Genomic DNA, 17,593 nt, shown 5'->3' on the forward strand with positions numbered 1-17,593 from the left:
GATTATGCCACCGCCGTCATGGTATTGTAATTGCGTTATGGTCATTTATTGTCATCACTTCAGAATCACTCCAACGTCGTCATGCCGTCATCCCCATAGTGCCTTTGTCGTTCTATCAACATCATTCCTTCATAATTTCATCATTGTCACTGCATGTGCTATCAACAAATGGTCCTCGTCCTGCCATCTTGAGGTAATCTTGGCGAACGATGGTCATAACAAAGCAGGCCAGTCATGGAGGCAGTTAGGTCGCATACAGCCGAAGCACTCGAAATCTCAGGAGGACCACTACATATCCTAAATAAAGGTGTCTTAGTCAATACAATGTGTCGTTACATGATCGCTACATTGCATAAATGCGAATCGCATTAACTTTGTTAGTCATCATATCATAAGGTAGATTCTGCCGGCATTCTTTCGTCTTCGCAACACTAAAAAGCTCTGGTCAACATTGTTCCTAAGTTATTACTGAAATTCCTTGAGGTGAACATGCTCAGGCATGAGATGGACGACTTGCCGTTCGATGGGGTTAGCACTGAGAGTTTTACAGCGGCCCCACCTATCAACAAGAGGAAGCGTATCGGGGTGGTTGCGAGTGGCAGCGAAAGGCAAACTTCAAGAGTTGCTAGACATCACAGAGTTGAATCAAAATGACGAAAAGTCAGGAAGATGTTCGCATTACAATCACACTAAAGAGGTTGGAAGCTATTTAATTGGTCCGAGACTCGCTGCAAAAAAATTCACTAGACTGTATTCATGTATCAAAGCTATTCTTTGTATAGCAACCACAAGAGGAATCAATTAGAAGAGTTTCGGTACAGCTGGTTATATTTTTCAAGAGCAAAAGATATGCCTAAAGGCTGAGTCGTCTGCAATATTTTGTTGCTGCACAAAATGATGTAGATTTCTGACAGTGGCTACTGATGTGCTGCTTTGCACTGCCTGTGCATGATCATATTAATGGAAAAACAAAACTTAAGTAAATTTTCAACAAGTTCTTAGAGTAACCAAATAAAGTGGTAGCAAATGAATTCCGGAAAGTGCATTCACAATTTTTTTTGCGTGTGTTAAGGCACAGTGTAACTCGCTACTGGTTTTCATTATTTTTCTTAATTTGTTCAAGCGAGTTGAATATCCTACCGTAGTTTATCGCACAATTAGTCCAACTAAATAAATTTTGACTTTCAAGCGTCCATTGCTCTGGGATAAATACCTTAAGCCTCCGTGGATGCTGCAGTATTTCTTAACATTGGCAAGAGGGATGTGAAAAAGAAAACAATGCAGAAAATTTTATTATCCAAGGGCTACTTTCACACCTAAAGTGGCTCAACCCTTGTGCTTTTTCTAGCACTAGGTGGGTTTCCTCTGAATTTTTGTGAACAAGCAAGCAGATAATATTCCAATCTGACGGGGAAAAAAATCATGTTTCTAATGTTGTACATACACTGTACTGAAAGTAAAGTAGACAGAGTCCGAATTTGCATATATTGCGTCACATGTATGCCTAAATTTTCAACCAAGAAATTGACACCATTATAATTATGCTGAATTAAGCAATAAAAATGGCATTTTCCATGTGAAAATATGACTACACATGAGCGTTAGCCTTGCGTACCACCAATTTCTGTTAAGGGGGAAGCGGGGCTAAAATACCGATTTCGGTGAAAAAACATGTTTTTTATTTTGAGTTGTTCTGAATTGCTTGTTTAATAAAGAATCTTCTCACCAAGTTTGGTAGTTATCTGAGCAGTAGAAAGGAAGAAAATGAATTTTTTTCACAAGTTGGTGGCGCGCATTTCCCGTCAAACGCTACTCTGAACGCTGTTTTTCCATACGCGGCCGCCTAGTGGGCAAGAAACGAAACGCAAAATGAGTGCCCACGTTAGGAAGTTTGTTTTTCGCGCTTTTTAAAAAAATTGAGAAACTAAAGAAAACGACGAAAGGTCTAGGAGGCAAGGGGAAGCTGACAGAAAGTGTTGTAAAAAAACTCGCTGCTTACTATGCATCTGCCCTGAAAGACAAAGCTCCAGATGTAAAAAAAATGCAACGAAGAGTATTTGCGACGCTTTTTCACTCCTACTCAACAGTTGAAGTCCCACGACATGACGGTTGCCCAGTTGGTGAGGACTCTTGGTGTCACTACAATCGGCACAGAGCCCTAGTTGCAGCGGAAAAACCATGAGTGCCAAGATCCCATCATCCAGCTTTCAGCAGAGTCGTTGCCAAAGAGCTGGTGCCACTCTACAATAGGCTTAGTAAGCCAGAGCTCCTTGCGCGATGTTCAAGGATGCAGACACACAATGCAAACGAGTCCTTCAATGCTCTTGAATGGAAAAGGTGCCGAAAGACAGAATTTGCACCACTGAGAACAGTGTAGACTGCAGCAGCCCTGGCTGTGCTAGAATTCAATGAAGGAGCACGTGGCATCAAGAGAGTTCTCGACAAGCGGGAACTTGAACATTGAGTCCAGACGAATAAGCACGTTCAGGAAGCAACGAAACAAGCCATTTCACGAGCGCAGGCAAGAGGGATGGATAGCTCTAAAGCTAAAAAAAAAGAGACGACGCCTTGAAGCGATCGCTGCAGAGCAGCGTCGTGTTGAAGAGGAGAGCCCGACATATGCAGCAGGGCACTTTGATTAATTTTTTTCTGATCATGACAATAAATGCCATGCTCTGAAATCTTTGAACTGATTTTTCTCAGTTTGCGCTTTTTGCAAAAAGAGAGCTATGGGAAAAGTATCATTTCCAAACTGCTTCACCAAATGCTGCGCACTTAGTTGAGCACTGCAAATTAGTTGAGCACTTCAAAAGTTGACCCTTCAGCCTAGCATTCCCCCTTAAAGGGGAGACGCTCATTGAAACAACTTTTTTTATATTACTTTTACTAGAGGTTTCAAAATTCATTCAATTATAGAGTTTTCTATGCAGATTTAAAATATGTGATTACTTTTAGTGTATCCATCATAATTTTTGAGCTATGTGAGGCACAATGGAAAAATATAGTCATCTTCGTGGGCACACTTTTATGTACTGATTTTTCACAAAAACGCATCGCACTGTCGCTTGTTTAGCTCTTTGTAGATCACAAAGTGCCGATATCTAGCCAAACACTGTATACAATTACACGAACTATGCAAAAAGATTAGAGCATTCCAACTAATCTTTTTTTCTCGATTCCCTGAAATATAACCTTGTACTTTCGGAACTACTGCTGGGAGATATTGCAATTTTGAGTAGGTATCAGGACTGTACATATTTTCAAGAGTATGTATGCCAAATTTCATTAGTATAAGACAATTACAAATGAACAAGGTTATTTTCATGTCATTCATTCATTCATTCAAATAACTTCATTGAGTGCCCTGCGATTTCGCGGGGTGGGCTTGGACCCCGAACTAGGTATTGTCCAAGGGTTGTTGGCCCTTGGCGGCTTCCTCGGCTCGCTGGATGGTCCAGAGTTTGTGCTGCAGGTCCAAGCTGAGCAATGCAGACTCCCAGTGCGCGCAAAGGCTGTCACTGTTCGAGGCTGCATCACCGTTATTGTGTATTACACCCGTACATTCCCAAAGGATATGCTCTAGGATGGCTCTAGAGTCGCAATGTCTGCACTTGTCAGTCGTGTATAAATCTGGGTGTATTAGGTGCATGATAGCTGGACTCGGACAGGATTTAGTTTGTAACTGCCGCCATTCGACAGAATAATTTTAGCCTAATTTTGGGTGCAGCGGCAGGAATGTACACCTCTACAATCTAAGGTGTTGTGTAATTTCGTGAAATCTGGTCATTCGATCTTCCCACTCCCACTCATCGGTAGTTGGTGAGGCGAGGCTAACCGAGGCTTGGTTCGTAAGCTCATGAGCCATGCGGTGCACCACCTCATTGTTAGCATCTGGTAGTGTGTGAGTGGGCATCCAGATGAGATGGACACTTTTGTTGTGGTTATTACCTAATTTTAGTAGTCTTAGTGCCTCTTGAGAGATTTGACCGTTGGCGAAGTTTCGTATCGCCGTCTGGGAATCACTGATTATCATGTCCGCTTGTGTTTGTGCTTTGGCTAATGTGATAGTCATTTCCTCTACAGTTTCTATGTGTGGTGTGTTGACTGTAGTGCTAGTCGTGCATTTTCCCTCGTAATTTATCACCACTGCTGTATAGGCATGCTTGTGTCTGTATCTAGCTGCATCTACAAATGTGGTGTTCTTGCTGCTACCGTATTTCTTCTGTATATCAAGTGCTCTGCTTTCCCGCCTACCCTGATAGTGGGTAGGATACATATTCTTGGGTATTGGAGGGACGGTTATCATGTCTCTGATGTGTCTGGGTATATCTACTTTGACACCATGTTGGGTATGATACCCTATACCCTTTGCGCAAAACACCGACAATGCCGCCCGTCGCCAAGGCTGCGAAGCGTAGGCAGGCTTTGGCGAGCACTATTCTCGTCAGCGCCTATGCGCGTGCTGTCATGTTTGTGTTCCTGATCGTGATTTAACGCTTCTGTAATCCTTCAGCGATGTCTTGAAACAACTGTTGCGTAGTTGGGTGCTTTAAAATGTACAAAAACTCGCCAGGCACACACTTAGTTTCCAGTGCTGCTTCACGAGCAAGAGCGACGGCGGCAGTAGATCGCGCCTGATCGAAGGGGAAGATAAGGAATCGCACTTTGTTTACTGTAGTTTTAGAGCGATTACTATGTCTTTATTTTAACTTGATGTCACTGTGCTTTTAGTGATTGCTTCCACGTTTAAACTTAGATTAGATTATTAGATTATGGGGTTTTATGTGACAAAACCGTGTTCTGATTATGAGGCACGCCGTAGTGGGGGACCCCGGAAACTTGTACCACCTGGGGTTCTTTAACGTGCACCTAAATATAAGTACACGGGTGTTTTCGCATTTCGCCCCCATCGAAATGCAGCCACCATGGCTGGGATTCGATCACGCAACCTCGTGCTTAGCAGCCCAACACCATAGTCACTAAGCAACCATGGCGGGTCGTTTAAACTTGGTCGCCGCGTCTACAGTACAGAAGATACAATAAACATTAGGCTGTTGTTACTGGGGAGACAGGTTGCCCCCCTTTAAAAAAAAAAAAAAATTCGAGAAGCTAAGCCAGAGAGAATGCGGAGCGCAGCTGTGGAGTGGAGGGAGAGAGGAAAAGCAGGGAGGTTAACCAGAGGCGAGTTTCCAGTTTACTACCCTGCACTGAGGTGGGGCATATAGGGTTTGTAAAGATGGCAAAGAGCGAGAGGAGAAAAAAAAAGTTGGAAAAAAAACGAAAAAGAAAGAAAACAGGTAACAGAAAAGGCGTTCCAATCACAGGCGTTCACATAGGCCAGTCGATCTCAAGAAATGCAGTAGCGCTTGCACGGCCTTCTGACGCAACATTAAGTCACATCAATGTTATAACATTTTTTCTTCCAACAGAGGCTGGTCGTCCAACTGGTTCAGCACGACAGAAAGCGATTGTCTCTGCACACTGTACTGTGGGCACTGGCATAGAACATGATGAATGGCAAAGCTGGCATTATGTTTAGACGCTTTGAACAAAGGGCTCCATATTAAATAGCAGGTGACGGTGCCTTAAAAAAAAAAAAACCTTATGCAATCTACCATGCGTTGCACGAAATCTGCTGTTGCTCTACCTATCGAAGGCACTGAAATGCAACCTGAGGCGTAGAACGTTCGGTGTACGCTCACCGCAGCTATCTGCATATCGACTGTACAACCAACCTGGTTTCTGTGAGCATAACAGGCTTTTGACAAGGCATTCAACCTCGTTTTGAATGCCTCTTAATATCACTTCGCAGCAATGGGAAACGCCTGAACTTCGAAGCCCTGATGTCTGCAACTAATGCAGATTCACTTTACTTCAGATTTGTCATGCGTTGTGATCAATTCTGAAACCTTGATGTTTTCTTTTTCTTGCTTGTGGTGCTAGCGAGTGCTTGTTCTCTTTTTCTTCTTTTGCATGAAATGGGTCAATATATATGTTCATGTTGCTTCACTGTAGTTGCTTCTGCTTTGAAAATGATTTCAATGTAGCATGTAGCACAAGAATGATTTAATGCTGTGCTTTGCATTTGCTTTCAAACTGTTGATATTGTGTCAACGTACTCCTTTAACTAATTAAAAAGTGCTGCATTGGCTATTCAGACTAGGGGCACTACAACAGGCGATACAACATGCGGTTTATTTTTGCATTTGGTGCGAGGGTGATACTAGTAAATATGGCGGCAACACAAAAAAATAACAAAATATAAAAGCATTATGCTCTTGACTGACCAGGGAGGCAAATTTTCCGCTATGGCATCTTCTGATATCTCACTCACGTGCTCCCGTGAAATCATCGAAACGCTCTACATGTTTAACGACTAAACATGTAAAATCCATGCTGTGCAGACAGTATAGGAAGTTACTGTTTCATGTCTTCCTAGTTAAGGGGGGACGTGGCAATGAAAACTTTTTTTTTTTATTTATGGGAATAAATTGATGAAATTTGGCATGCAGGTGTGATTTGTTATGCTAATATTACAACTGAAATCAGTTTTGTGCTATCTACTATAGTTTTCGAGTTGCAACACTTAACAGCCTCTAATGGCCATCCCCAAATTAATTAATTACACATAAGTTAACCAAGATTTTCATATCAGCATGTTCCAAAGGCCCATTTTGTACAATAAAGCTATGGGTTTATTTTTTAAATGCCAAAATATGCATAAATATTTTTTGAACTTTCCGATGCATATTGTCTTACAAACAACTTTATTAAATAACCCATTACAAATATTTCTATGAAGTGCAGATAAAATTGGACAGCTTTATTGCACTCATTAATGTTTCAGGAACTAAGTGCAAAAGACAATGATTTTGTGTTCGTTCATTGTGAAATGGCACTGGGATGACTGAAAGCAACTGCACAAAAAATGAAAGCTGAGAAAACAGAGCTCAAAGTTTCATTTGTTGTAAGCATTTATATCTTTGCTTCGAGCACTTAAAACCCGCCTGGACTGTAGTCCTTTGCCTGTGAGGACACATTTTCTTTACATTTTGATGTAGTTTTTCGCTTCTTTGCAGCAGTTTCGTGCAGCTTAGTTGCCTTTTTGATGTGTCATGCATCCATCCACAGTCAAAACGTCCGCTCTTGTCTCCTCTTGTCGCGCAACCTCTTCATTAGTGAGAGTTGGAGCTAAAATCCGCAGCTGAATATTTGACACAAAAACTGCTCTCACCAATGTCATGTTACCGTCACGACCACATGCGGACGCGGCGTCACCACAGCCCATGGTCATGTCGTCAGCACCGCATGCAGACACGCTTTCTCGGTCACCTACGTGTGCCAGTCGTGCCTCGTCAACAAGCTCAGTGGCATCCACTTCTAGGAGTAGTTTTCTCCCTCTGTTCCACGCTTTTCGTGGTCTTCCATATGCGTGGGCCGTTCGGAACTTGATTTCAATGAGGCTCATCACAAAACACGCATGTTAAGCTGCCACGATTGTTAATCATATTGACCGCAACGCGCAGCTCGCTGCTGCACAAATGTGCACAAGAGAAGTTTGTCAGCAATTCAAATCTACAACAGCCAATAGGTGCGCGCCCTGTGCACCATGTGACTACTGCACCCAATCGCAATGGCACTTTTACCTTTTTTTCGCCCGCATTTGCTGGTTTATTTTTCAGTGGAGAAATACATCACTGTAGCTATCTTGAGCTCCGATCTCTCCTCTTTACAATGATACCAAGATAGTGGCGCTGCGTCAACAAATAGCCAAGCGACCCGCGGTGCGATGGCACCTCCCGGAGCTCGATTTCTTGCAATTTTTGATGACAGCACTTTAGGAAAGTGCTGTTTTCTCGATTTCTACCACATATTTTGTTATATTTCACCACAAGGTAAATAAAGGTCAGTGGATCGCAAAAAAAAAGAAAGAAATGGAAAATCGAAAATTTTGACAATTTGACCTGCAGTGGAAGCAGAGGCCCACCTGCGCTTCTAACGGCCGCCGCTACGCAGCGTTCAGTGGCGCCCCCCTAGGCGCTGTGCATTGACGTATACCTAGGTGATCCAATATTTGCCTACCTGTTTTAGTTTTAAACAGATGTTCGTATTGTGCTATGCGTTGTGCCTCGATTAGGTCATCCAGTGTATTGTGTAGACCTAGTTGCAGTAGTCTATCATTGCTGGTGGTGATGAAGAGTCTAATTGCTTGCTTGTAAATTTTTCTGATTAAACAGTCTAATTTGTATTTTTCTGACGAGTGCCGTCGTAGGTACAATGCCACATATACTATTCTGCTTATTACAAACGCTTGGACAAGTCTAAGCAGATTGCCTTCTTTCATTACACTGTTTGTTAGCTATTCGTTTGAGTAGCCGCATGATTTGAGATGTTATGTTGTCTAATTTGCGTATGGTCTCTCCATTGTAGCCGTTACTTTCAAAGATGAGGCCCAATACTTTGATTTCGTCAACCTTGGGTATACCATCCGCCGTAGTTAGGTAAATTGCCAGATTGTTTTGTTCCTCGTAGTTGCGTGGTTTTCAGCCACACCGCAATGGTACATAAATGAGGAGCAGCTCGGATTTCTCTGCCGAACATCTCGTTCCTTCTAGGTATTGTTCAACCGCTTCTATTCTAATAAGATTGTAAAAAAATAGTTTCATCATCATCATCATCATAAAACTATTTTTTTTTAAGTGTTATAATTTTTTTTTCATAGTTGCAGTAACTGTAGATGCTGTTTGAATAGATATCAGCACTTGGTGATCTACAAAGAGCTAAATAAGCTACAGCACAAAGCTTTTTGCTAAAATTTATTAGACAATATAGTGGCCACAAAATCACTCTATTTTGGGATTATGTAGAACATAACTCAATAACTATAGCGGCTACACAGGAGCTAATGACATATTTGAAATCTACTTGTAATGCTCTATAAGTGGGTGGATTTTCACATCTCTAGTACAAATATCTTAAAAACTGTTTTTAGTGAAAAATGTGTCTAGTGGCTATACATTATGGTATTCCTGAAAGCCAGTAGACCAGCGTATTTAAATTTGCACTTGCACCAAATTTATTGGCTAAAGTTCCATCACTGTACATTCTAATGATTATATGAGATTTTTGAAAGTCGGATGAAATGGCTGGCAGTGTGTACGGAAGTGTTCACCTACGCCTTCGCTATAGTATATTCCCACACAACTATATATAAAATTTAGTATGGTCGTTGATATCAAACTTTAAAGCACGAGCATGGTGAACAATGGATGTACTTTTCTATATCTTCATACCTAAATCCAAGCAGGCGTTGTGCCAAATATTCAAATAATAATCTGTGCTTGTTCGGTTAGCAAGGAAATGAAATGAAATATTTATTTTTCTCACAGTTAAAGTAGCCAGCGAGAAGGGACATGGGAAAGAAAGCTGCTTTGGTGCTGCTTGAAGACTGCCCGACGCCTGTTGATCACATGACAGTATCTTCACAACAAACGAGAACTCGACCTAGCTTCGTATAGGCTCAAGGGCTAATGGGTCAAACAGAATAGGGCCAGGCCTGGTCGGGCTGGAATCTTTCAGGTCTGGGCTGGGTACGGACCCGTTTTAACATCACCGGGCCAGGCTCAGGCCTCAAAAACTGGCCCATTGAACAGAGTGGTTTATTTTTAGTTGTGCAGAAATGAAAAGAAATGACACAGATAATGGCAAATGCTCTCTTGGTGTGGTCCTCACATTCCTATCTGACAAAAGGAATGCCAAAAGGAGCATGGCGGGACAGAAACACAGAAACATACCAGTGTGTGAGTGATGCTGAAAGGGTTAAATGGCACCAATATGCCAGAAAACAAACTTTTTAAGGGTGCAGTTGGCGGAAATGAAGCGGAAGTCTGAGTAACTTGGGTTTTAAAAATGTCAGCATGGAGTGAGGCGGATGCAGTGACTATGGCCACTTTTTCAATGCTGCAAGTGCCCTTGGTCATTACTGTACAGTATTGTGCAACACTCCATATTAGTGTACAGCACTCCACATGAATTGAATGAAGCATATGGAGGCTCCAGTGCCAGTTGAACATGCACTAGACCACCTTGCTTGCACAGAAAAGCTGATTGAACGCAATAATCAAGTATGAGGAGGCTGCTGCATGTTCCCTGACCTGACAACTACTGCTTCGCGAGCCTAAAGAATGCAGTTAAAAACGAGCCAGGTGCCTGCTTCAATGAGTAAAAACAAATGCTTCTTGCACAATACAAACATACCCATTTCTACATTTACAAAGCTACTTATTTCCTCATTGTTCCTCCCTTCTTTCCTCAGACATCATTATGGGTATAATTCATGCCAACAAATATTCATAATTTTTTTGGCTGACGTGGCTTACAAAGGTTGTAAACAAGGAACCAGGTGCAATTTCGTAAATTTCACGTTTTTTTTTTTTACTCAAAGCATTTATACCAAAAATAATGAATTATTACTTACATTCGTGTTCTTCGTGCTGCTTCTTTGAAGTCTTGCATAAGAATTCTTGTACATAAGAAAGCTTGTACATATAATGTCGGCTCATGTGCATCTCTAAAGCGCGTCATTATCAGCAGCAGTAGTAGCAACAGCAACCTATTTTACTTATGTCCACTGCAGGACAAAGACCTCTCTCAACGATCCCCAATTACCCCTGCCTTGCGCTACCAGATTCCAACTTGCACCTGAAAACTTCCTCCTTTCAACACCTAATTTTCTGCCATCGTCGACTGCGCTTCCCTTCTCTTGGCACCCATTCTGTAACCCTAACTGGTTATCTAACCTACGCATTACATGACCTGCCCAGCTCCGTATTTTTCTCTTAATGTCAATTAGAATATTGGCTATACCCGTTTGCTCTCCGATCCAAACTGCTTTCTTTCTGTCTCTTAACGTTATGCCTAGCATTCTTCGTTCCATCGCTCTTTGTGTGGTCCTTAACTTGTTCTCAAGCAGTTCCTTGTCAGTCTCCAAGTTCTGCCCCATTGTTAGCACCGGTAGAATGCACTGATTGTACACATTTCTTTTCAATGATAATGGTAAGTTTCCAGTCAGGTTGTGATAATGTCTGCCGCATGTGCTCCAAACCATTTTCATTCTGCTGTAAATTTCCTTCTCATGATCACGGTTCCCTGTGAGTAATTGACCAAGGTAAACATACTCCTTCACAGGCTCTAGAGGATGACTGGCGATCCTGAACTCTTGTTCCCTTGCCAGGCTATTGATCATTATCTTTATTTTCTGCATATTGATCTTCAACCCCACTTTTACACTCTGTTATGGTCCTCAATAATCTGTTGTAACTTGTCCCCAGTGTTGCTGAACAGGACAATGTCATCTGCAAACCAAAGGTTACCGAGATATTCACCGTTGATCCTTACTCCTAAGCCTTCCCAGTTTAACAGCTTGAATACTTCTTCCAAGCATGCAGTGAATGGCATTGGAGAGATTGTGTCTCCCTGTCTGACCCCTTTCTTTATAGGTATCTTTCTACTTTTCCAATGGAGAATTAAGATAGTTGTGGAATCTGCAGATATTTTCCAAGATACTTACATAAGCCTCCTGTACTCCTTGATTACGTAATGCCTCTATGACTGCTGGTATCTCTACTGAATCAAATGCCTTTTCGTAATCTATGAAAGCTATATAGAGAGGCTGACTGTACTCTGCGGGTTTCTCGATTACCTGATTGATGACATGAATGTGATCCATTGTAGAGTATCCCTTCATGAAGCCAGCCTGTTCTCTTGGTTGACTATATTCCAGCGTTGCCTTTATTCTATTGGAAATTATCTTGGTGAATATTTTATACAATACTGGAAGTAAGCTAATGGGCCTATAATTGTTTAGTTCTTTAACACCTCTATTTATGTGGATTAGTATAATGTTGGCATTTTTCCAGTTCTTCGGGACCTTTGAAGTCATAAGACAGTTCATATAAGGGGCCGCCAGCTTTTCAAGCATGACGTCTCCTCCACCTTTGATTAAATCGACTGTTATTCCATCTTCTCCTGCCACTTTTCCTAGTTTCACATCTTGTAAGGCTCTACTAACCTTATCGCTAGTTATAGAAGGAGTCTCTGCAACCTGCTCATTACTGCTTCGAATGGAGCTATGGTGGCTTGTCTGGGTACTGTACAGGTCAGTATAGAATTCTTCCGCTGCTTTTACTATACCTTCGAGATTGCTGATATTACCCTGCTTATTTTTCAGTGCATACATCTCGGTTTGTCCTATGCCAAGCTTCCTTCTCATTGATTTCACACTGTGTCCATCTTTTACGGCTTCCTCAGTCTCTATTACGTTATAATTTCGAATATCCCTTATTTTCTCCTTGTTGATCAGTTCTGACAGAATCTAATTCTTATCAACAATATTTTGTACAGTCTCTAAATACAGCTTAGTTGGACTGAGTATGTTTACTCCACTTTAGTGAGGCTCGTTAAAGGATGAAGGCTGTTACAGAAGGTGTTGTGCATTGCAAACGGTTATGGTGTGTCATGGTTTGTTCAGACAGCCAGACTTGAAATTACATTATATACTAAAGAAGCTTGCGTTCCTCACCTGTTTACGGCTTTTCAAATATTCCACGGCTAGGGAAAGGATCTTGTAGCTAGCGCCGAATTTCTCGTTCCACTTTTCGATCGTTTCCCAGGATTTTTCCTGTAACTTCTTGGACGCTGCCTGCAAGGCAGACATTGTTTACAAAATATCAACCAAAAGCCATACCACAAAACTCAAGGGCATACGCACCAGAGTTCCGGGAAGCGGTAGGTCTATGTTTGTTCCAACAAGCAGTTCCAAAATTCTCTGAATATCTTCCAAGATCAATGTCCGAAACAAGTGCGACCTTGTGAACAGTTCATGGATGACAGCAAGCGTGTCTAAACGGACATCGGCGTCGTTCTCCTCCAGCCTCTCTTTAAGCAAGGCACAGGCTTCCTTCAACATACGATCAGACGAACTGAAAGAAAATCACCAACTGACGCACAACTTTCCCAGCACTGGTTTCGTAAAGCCCAAAAAACAAGACACTGCACAAGGGACATAACGGCAAAATTGTGTAGCAGTGCGCGCCCTTCAAACCAAACACAATGCAACAAGTGTAGTATTTTACAGAGAAGCAAAAGATAGCCCACTCACCGACAAAACCGCTTCAGTTTCGCCATGCACTCGGTTTTAACATGTATTGGTGCCGAAGATGTCAGCGTGTCGATAACTTTACAAAGCTCTAAATTTCCCTGTGCCATTATTGATCTTCAAGCGTTTCACCCTAAAATTCAATGCAACCAATCAAGCGCCGAATGCGCGTTGTTTGGCCACAAAAAGAAGTAAGCGCTGGGAACCGACAAGCGCCTCCGTAAAACGGTAAAACACGCGAGAGCAAGCACTACAGGCACTACAATAAAAATAAACATAGATGGATGGATGGCGGCTACACCAGTGGCTACACCCTTTGTAACGGGCGGCGGCTGGCGCCACCTAGCCTTTTGCTCCCCCTCCTTTATTTTTCTTTTCTTTATATCCCCTTCTCATTAAACTAGTTTTCACTCCCCTCCTCCCCCCAAAATAACTATCTAAAAAAGTATAGAGAACATTATCACCCCGATTTATGCTATTATTTCTCCCTTGACTTCCTCCACCAATCCTCTAGCCTCCCCTTCGTTACTGCCACTCTTTTCTCGTCTATTTGCCCTCGTTCCCCGGGAAAACCTAATGCCCCTTCCATATTTGCCACTGTTCCCTCTGCCAGAGTCGGGCGAAGGTCTGTGCATCTCAGCACTATATGCTCTGTGGTCTCCATTTCGGCTCCGCAAGCCGTGCACAAAAGGTCCACGTCTTCAAATTTAGCCCTGTATGTTTTCGTTCTCAAAACCCCCGTCCTAGCTTCGAATAATAGTGAGCTGCCCCGCGAGTTATCAAATAAGAGCTCCCTCTTAATCTTCTGTTTTTGTAGCGCTGGCTTTCCGAGAGAAGTGGTTCTTGCGGGGAAGGAGAAAAGGCTAGCGCTATTTTCTGCAACCCATGCGGGAGCACGGCTCAGCGCCAGCAGGGTCGAGGGGATGGAGTTAAAAGAGAGAGAGAGGGTAGGAGGGAGAAAGGTAGAGGGTCGTAGAGATGGAAGCGAAGTAGTGGCCGATCAGGAAGCCCGAGGTGGTGGGATGGCCTAACGGCCATCCGTTTTTGTAGAAATGTCCTATAGTCTCGCCGAGAGCCCCGACGAGTCGAGGTACTCGACGACACTTAAGGTCTATTCGATTCAGCCAAGTTTCTCTGCACCTTCTGCACCTATTCACGGTGCACTGCACCTAGACCTTCGATTCCCCGAGGTGCAGCGGTGCACCCTGCACCCCCGTGCTCGATTGAACGGGGTGCAAGGCAAGGTGCCGCCGTGGTGCACTGCACCCTTGAACCTTGCAGCGAGTGGGTGCAGCCCGGCACCCCCTTCACTTTTTCGTTTGAGGTGCCGTGCACCTTTTTCTGAATCGAACAAACCTATCGGAAGGCTGGTAGCTGATTACGACAGGGGAAGAGGATATCCGAGCATTCTTTCTTCCCACATTTTTCTTTCCATCTCCTTCACCTCCTTTCCCACACTAGAACCACGTTGGACCCCCTCACTCGGCTGTAGGTATCTATTCCTCAGCTTCCTCGTTCTGAGTGTCCACTTTGTGTTCAAACTTTTCATGTATAGATATTTGTACACTTTTCCTGCCCACCTTTTTTCCCTCCAGTGCTGAGAGTCTCTGTTCATATTTTAGCTTACTTATTGCCTCTCTACCTTTGAATGACGTCCATACCATGTCTCCCTGCACTCCCTCATTAGGAGTGGTCCTGTGTGCTCCTAAGGCCAATCTGCCTACGCTTCTCTGTCTTGTTTCCATGCATGCCTGAACTTACGATTTCATGCACAGTACTGAATTTCCTAATGTGAGGCCAGGTACCATAACCCCTTTCCATACGCCCCTAACCACCTCGTACTTATTATAGTTCCATAGTGCCTTGTGTTTCATTACAGCTGAGTTCCTTTTCACTTTTTCAATCATAATTTTTTCATGTTCTTCCAAGTACTTTTTGCCCTCGTTTAGCCATATGCCCAAATACTTGTATTTTTCAACATGATCAATCTTAGTGCTTTGTATTTCCAATGGTTCCCCCCTTTCTTCATTGTATACTATTATCCCAGACTTCTCTCTACTGAATTGCAGACCCAATTTTTCTCCCTCCTCTCCACGTATGCTCATTAGTTCCTGTAGCCCTACTTGGGTGTCAGCAAGCAGTACAATATCATCTGCATACATCAGTCCGGCTAGTACTTGAGCTACCTTCTGCCCTTCCAGCATATAGCTTGTCGGCTCCTATTGTGCTCTGTTCTAGTCTCTTTTCCATTTGGCTAATGTAAATCATAAAAAGCAGTGGCGACAATGGACAGCCCTGCCTGAGACCTCTTCTTATTTTAGCTGGCTTTGTAGTTCCCCCCTCCCATGTTATCTCTACCTCATTATCTGTATAAGCTTGTTGTAGGAACCCAATCACCTTTCTATCTAGACCATATTCCCTCAACTGGCTCCATAACTTTTCTCGGTTACATTATCATAGGCTCCTCTAATGTCTAAAAAAGCTATCCATAGCGGTTTCTGCCTGGCTGCCGCTATCTCTATGCACTGTGTTATAACAAATAAATTATCATCTAGCTTTCTGTTCCTTCGAAATCCATTCTGCAGTTCTCCCAAGATCTCTTCACATTCTGCCCATTCCTCCATTCTCATTTTCACCATCTGCATTGCTACTCTGTATATGACGGATGTGACAGTTATTGGCCTGTAGGATTTAATGTTGCCCTTGCTTCCCTTACCTTTGTAAACTAATATCATTATGCTTGATTTCCAGTCCTGTGGAACATCTCCCCCTACTACTATTTGTTCAATAAGTTGTCGTAATTTAATTTACTTTTCTGACCTAATATGCTTATCAATTTCATAGGTATGTCATCAGGTCCTGTCGCTGTTCCCACGGGGACCTTGTGTTCAATTCTGTCCCATTCCTTACTTGTCATCCCTCTGTTCTCCTCCTCCAGTTCTGTCCTGCTATTGTCATTGTTCTCCATTTCGCTACCCACTGGCTCTGCAAATGCTGCCTCTATTGTTAACTTAATATATTCCTGAGCTTCCTCTCCCTCTACCTTTGTTCCTTCTGGTGTGGTCAGTGAGTGCTGAACCACCTCTGTCTTCTTACTCTGTTGCCTTATGTGTTCCCAAAATTTCTTAGAGGCATTTCTGTTTTTTTTTTCGTATCTCTAACAACCACTGTACCCCAACTTTTGCTATCATGGCTTGAATTAATGCCAATGCTTCTCTTTTCATTGCAAGGTAATCCTCCCATTTTGTCTCCACCTCTTCTGGTGTGGCTCCCCTTTTCTTTGCTGCTCTGTGTTTTCTGCATGCATCTTTGCGTTGCTCTATGGCCTCCTTAACTTCTCGGTCCCACCAGCTTTTCGGTTTATGTTTTCCCTGCTTACTTCCTAGTTTCCTAATCTGTCCCTTTTCTAGCTCTCGTTTAAAAATACCTATCAACTCGTCGTATGTCCATGCCCTTTGTGGTTGCTTGGATACCATGCTTTCAATGTTTTTCGCCACTTCTTTTAGCTGCCTGTCATTCAATTTGCTCATACCTTTCCTTTCTTTAGTTTCTACCAGTGGTACTGTCCTTCCAAAACTGATTTTGATTCGTTTGTGATCACTCCCCAGGCTTTTTGTACCTTCCTCATCAATTTCCATACATCCCAACCGTTCATACAGCTTGTGGGACATTAGGCAGTAGTCGATTGTCGAGTGGGTGTTATTTCTTTCCCATGTTACCTTCCCGTCGCATTTAATTTCAGTATTAACTATTACAAAATCATGAGCCTCACAAAAATCTACTAACATCTGCCCTGTTGCATCTGTCGCCCCGTCAAAGTATTCCAAATGTGCATTCATGTCCCCTAGGATGATTATCTCCCGTTTCATAACTAACTCCCTGATGTCCTTGGCCATACATTTGAAATGTTTTGCATTCTCCTATTTCGACTCATTCCCCGTTTTCAGATACACAACTCCCAGGATTGTCTCAACATTCCCTACGGTGCCCTTGAGCCACATGTGCTCACTGCAGCTTTCCCTTACCCTTTCCCAGTCAGGGTTACCAAATGGTCTCAACAAATGATCTCAAAATGTAGCCCTAAAATAGCCAAACCCACATTTTTTTAGAGCTAAAAGTAGCCAAAAACATAGCCAAAGGTATGGTGGCTACAAAACTACAGTGTACTAGAATAGTATTCTAGTACACTGTAACAAAAGCAACGCCTCTTGCAAAACTATGGTGGCTAGCCAAAACTCACGGAGGAAGGAAACTCAGGAGAGGCCCTGACGTCACTCTTTGTGAAGCTAAAGAAGAAGCCGGAAGTTGGCGTTGCTCCGCCTATCGGGCCAGCTCTCCTCTCTTGTTTACATTTCTCGCGAAACCGTGCTGCCCGGACCCGCGCGCTCCGCAGCAATAAAAGGCCGTTTAATAAAGGGCCGTTAGTCCGACGTAACG

General features: G+C 42.9%; 1 protein-coding gene across 3 annotated transcripts in view; it reads right to left on the reverse strand.

Moving 5' to 3' along the window:
• Positions 1-13,440, reverse strand: part of LOC126545507 (UV-stimulated scaffold protein A-like) — a 29,163-nt gene extending 15,723 nt beyond the window's left edge. The window contains exons 1-3 of one of the 3 annotated variants that reach the window (XM_055061485.2): positions 13,160-13,434; positions 12,770-12,980; positions 12,581-12,700 (exon numbers count right to left, since the gene is read on the reverse strand). In XM_055061485.2, coding sequence (XP_054917460.1) covers positions 12,581-12,700; positions 12,770-12,980; positions 13,160-13,266 — 438 coding nt within the window. In that variant the 5' untranslated portion in view covers positions 13,267-13,434. Of the gene's footprint in view, positions 1-12,580; positions 12,701-12,769; positions 12,981-13,159 lie in introns of all 3 variants that reach the window. The other 2 variants (XM_050193406.3, XM_055061486.2) reach the window with 2 other exon arrangements.
• Between the last annotated feature and the right edge of the window lie 4,153 nt (positions 13,441-17,593).

Source organism: Dermacentor andersoni, chromosome 1 (genome assembly GCF_023375885.2).
Source record: "Dermacentor andersoni chromosome 1, qqDerAnde1_hic_scaffold, whole genome shotgun sequence".
Lineage (NCBI taxonomy): Eukaryota > Metazoa > Arthropoda > Arachnida > Ixodida > Ixodidae > Dermacentor > Dermacentor andersoni.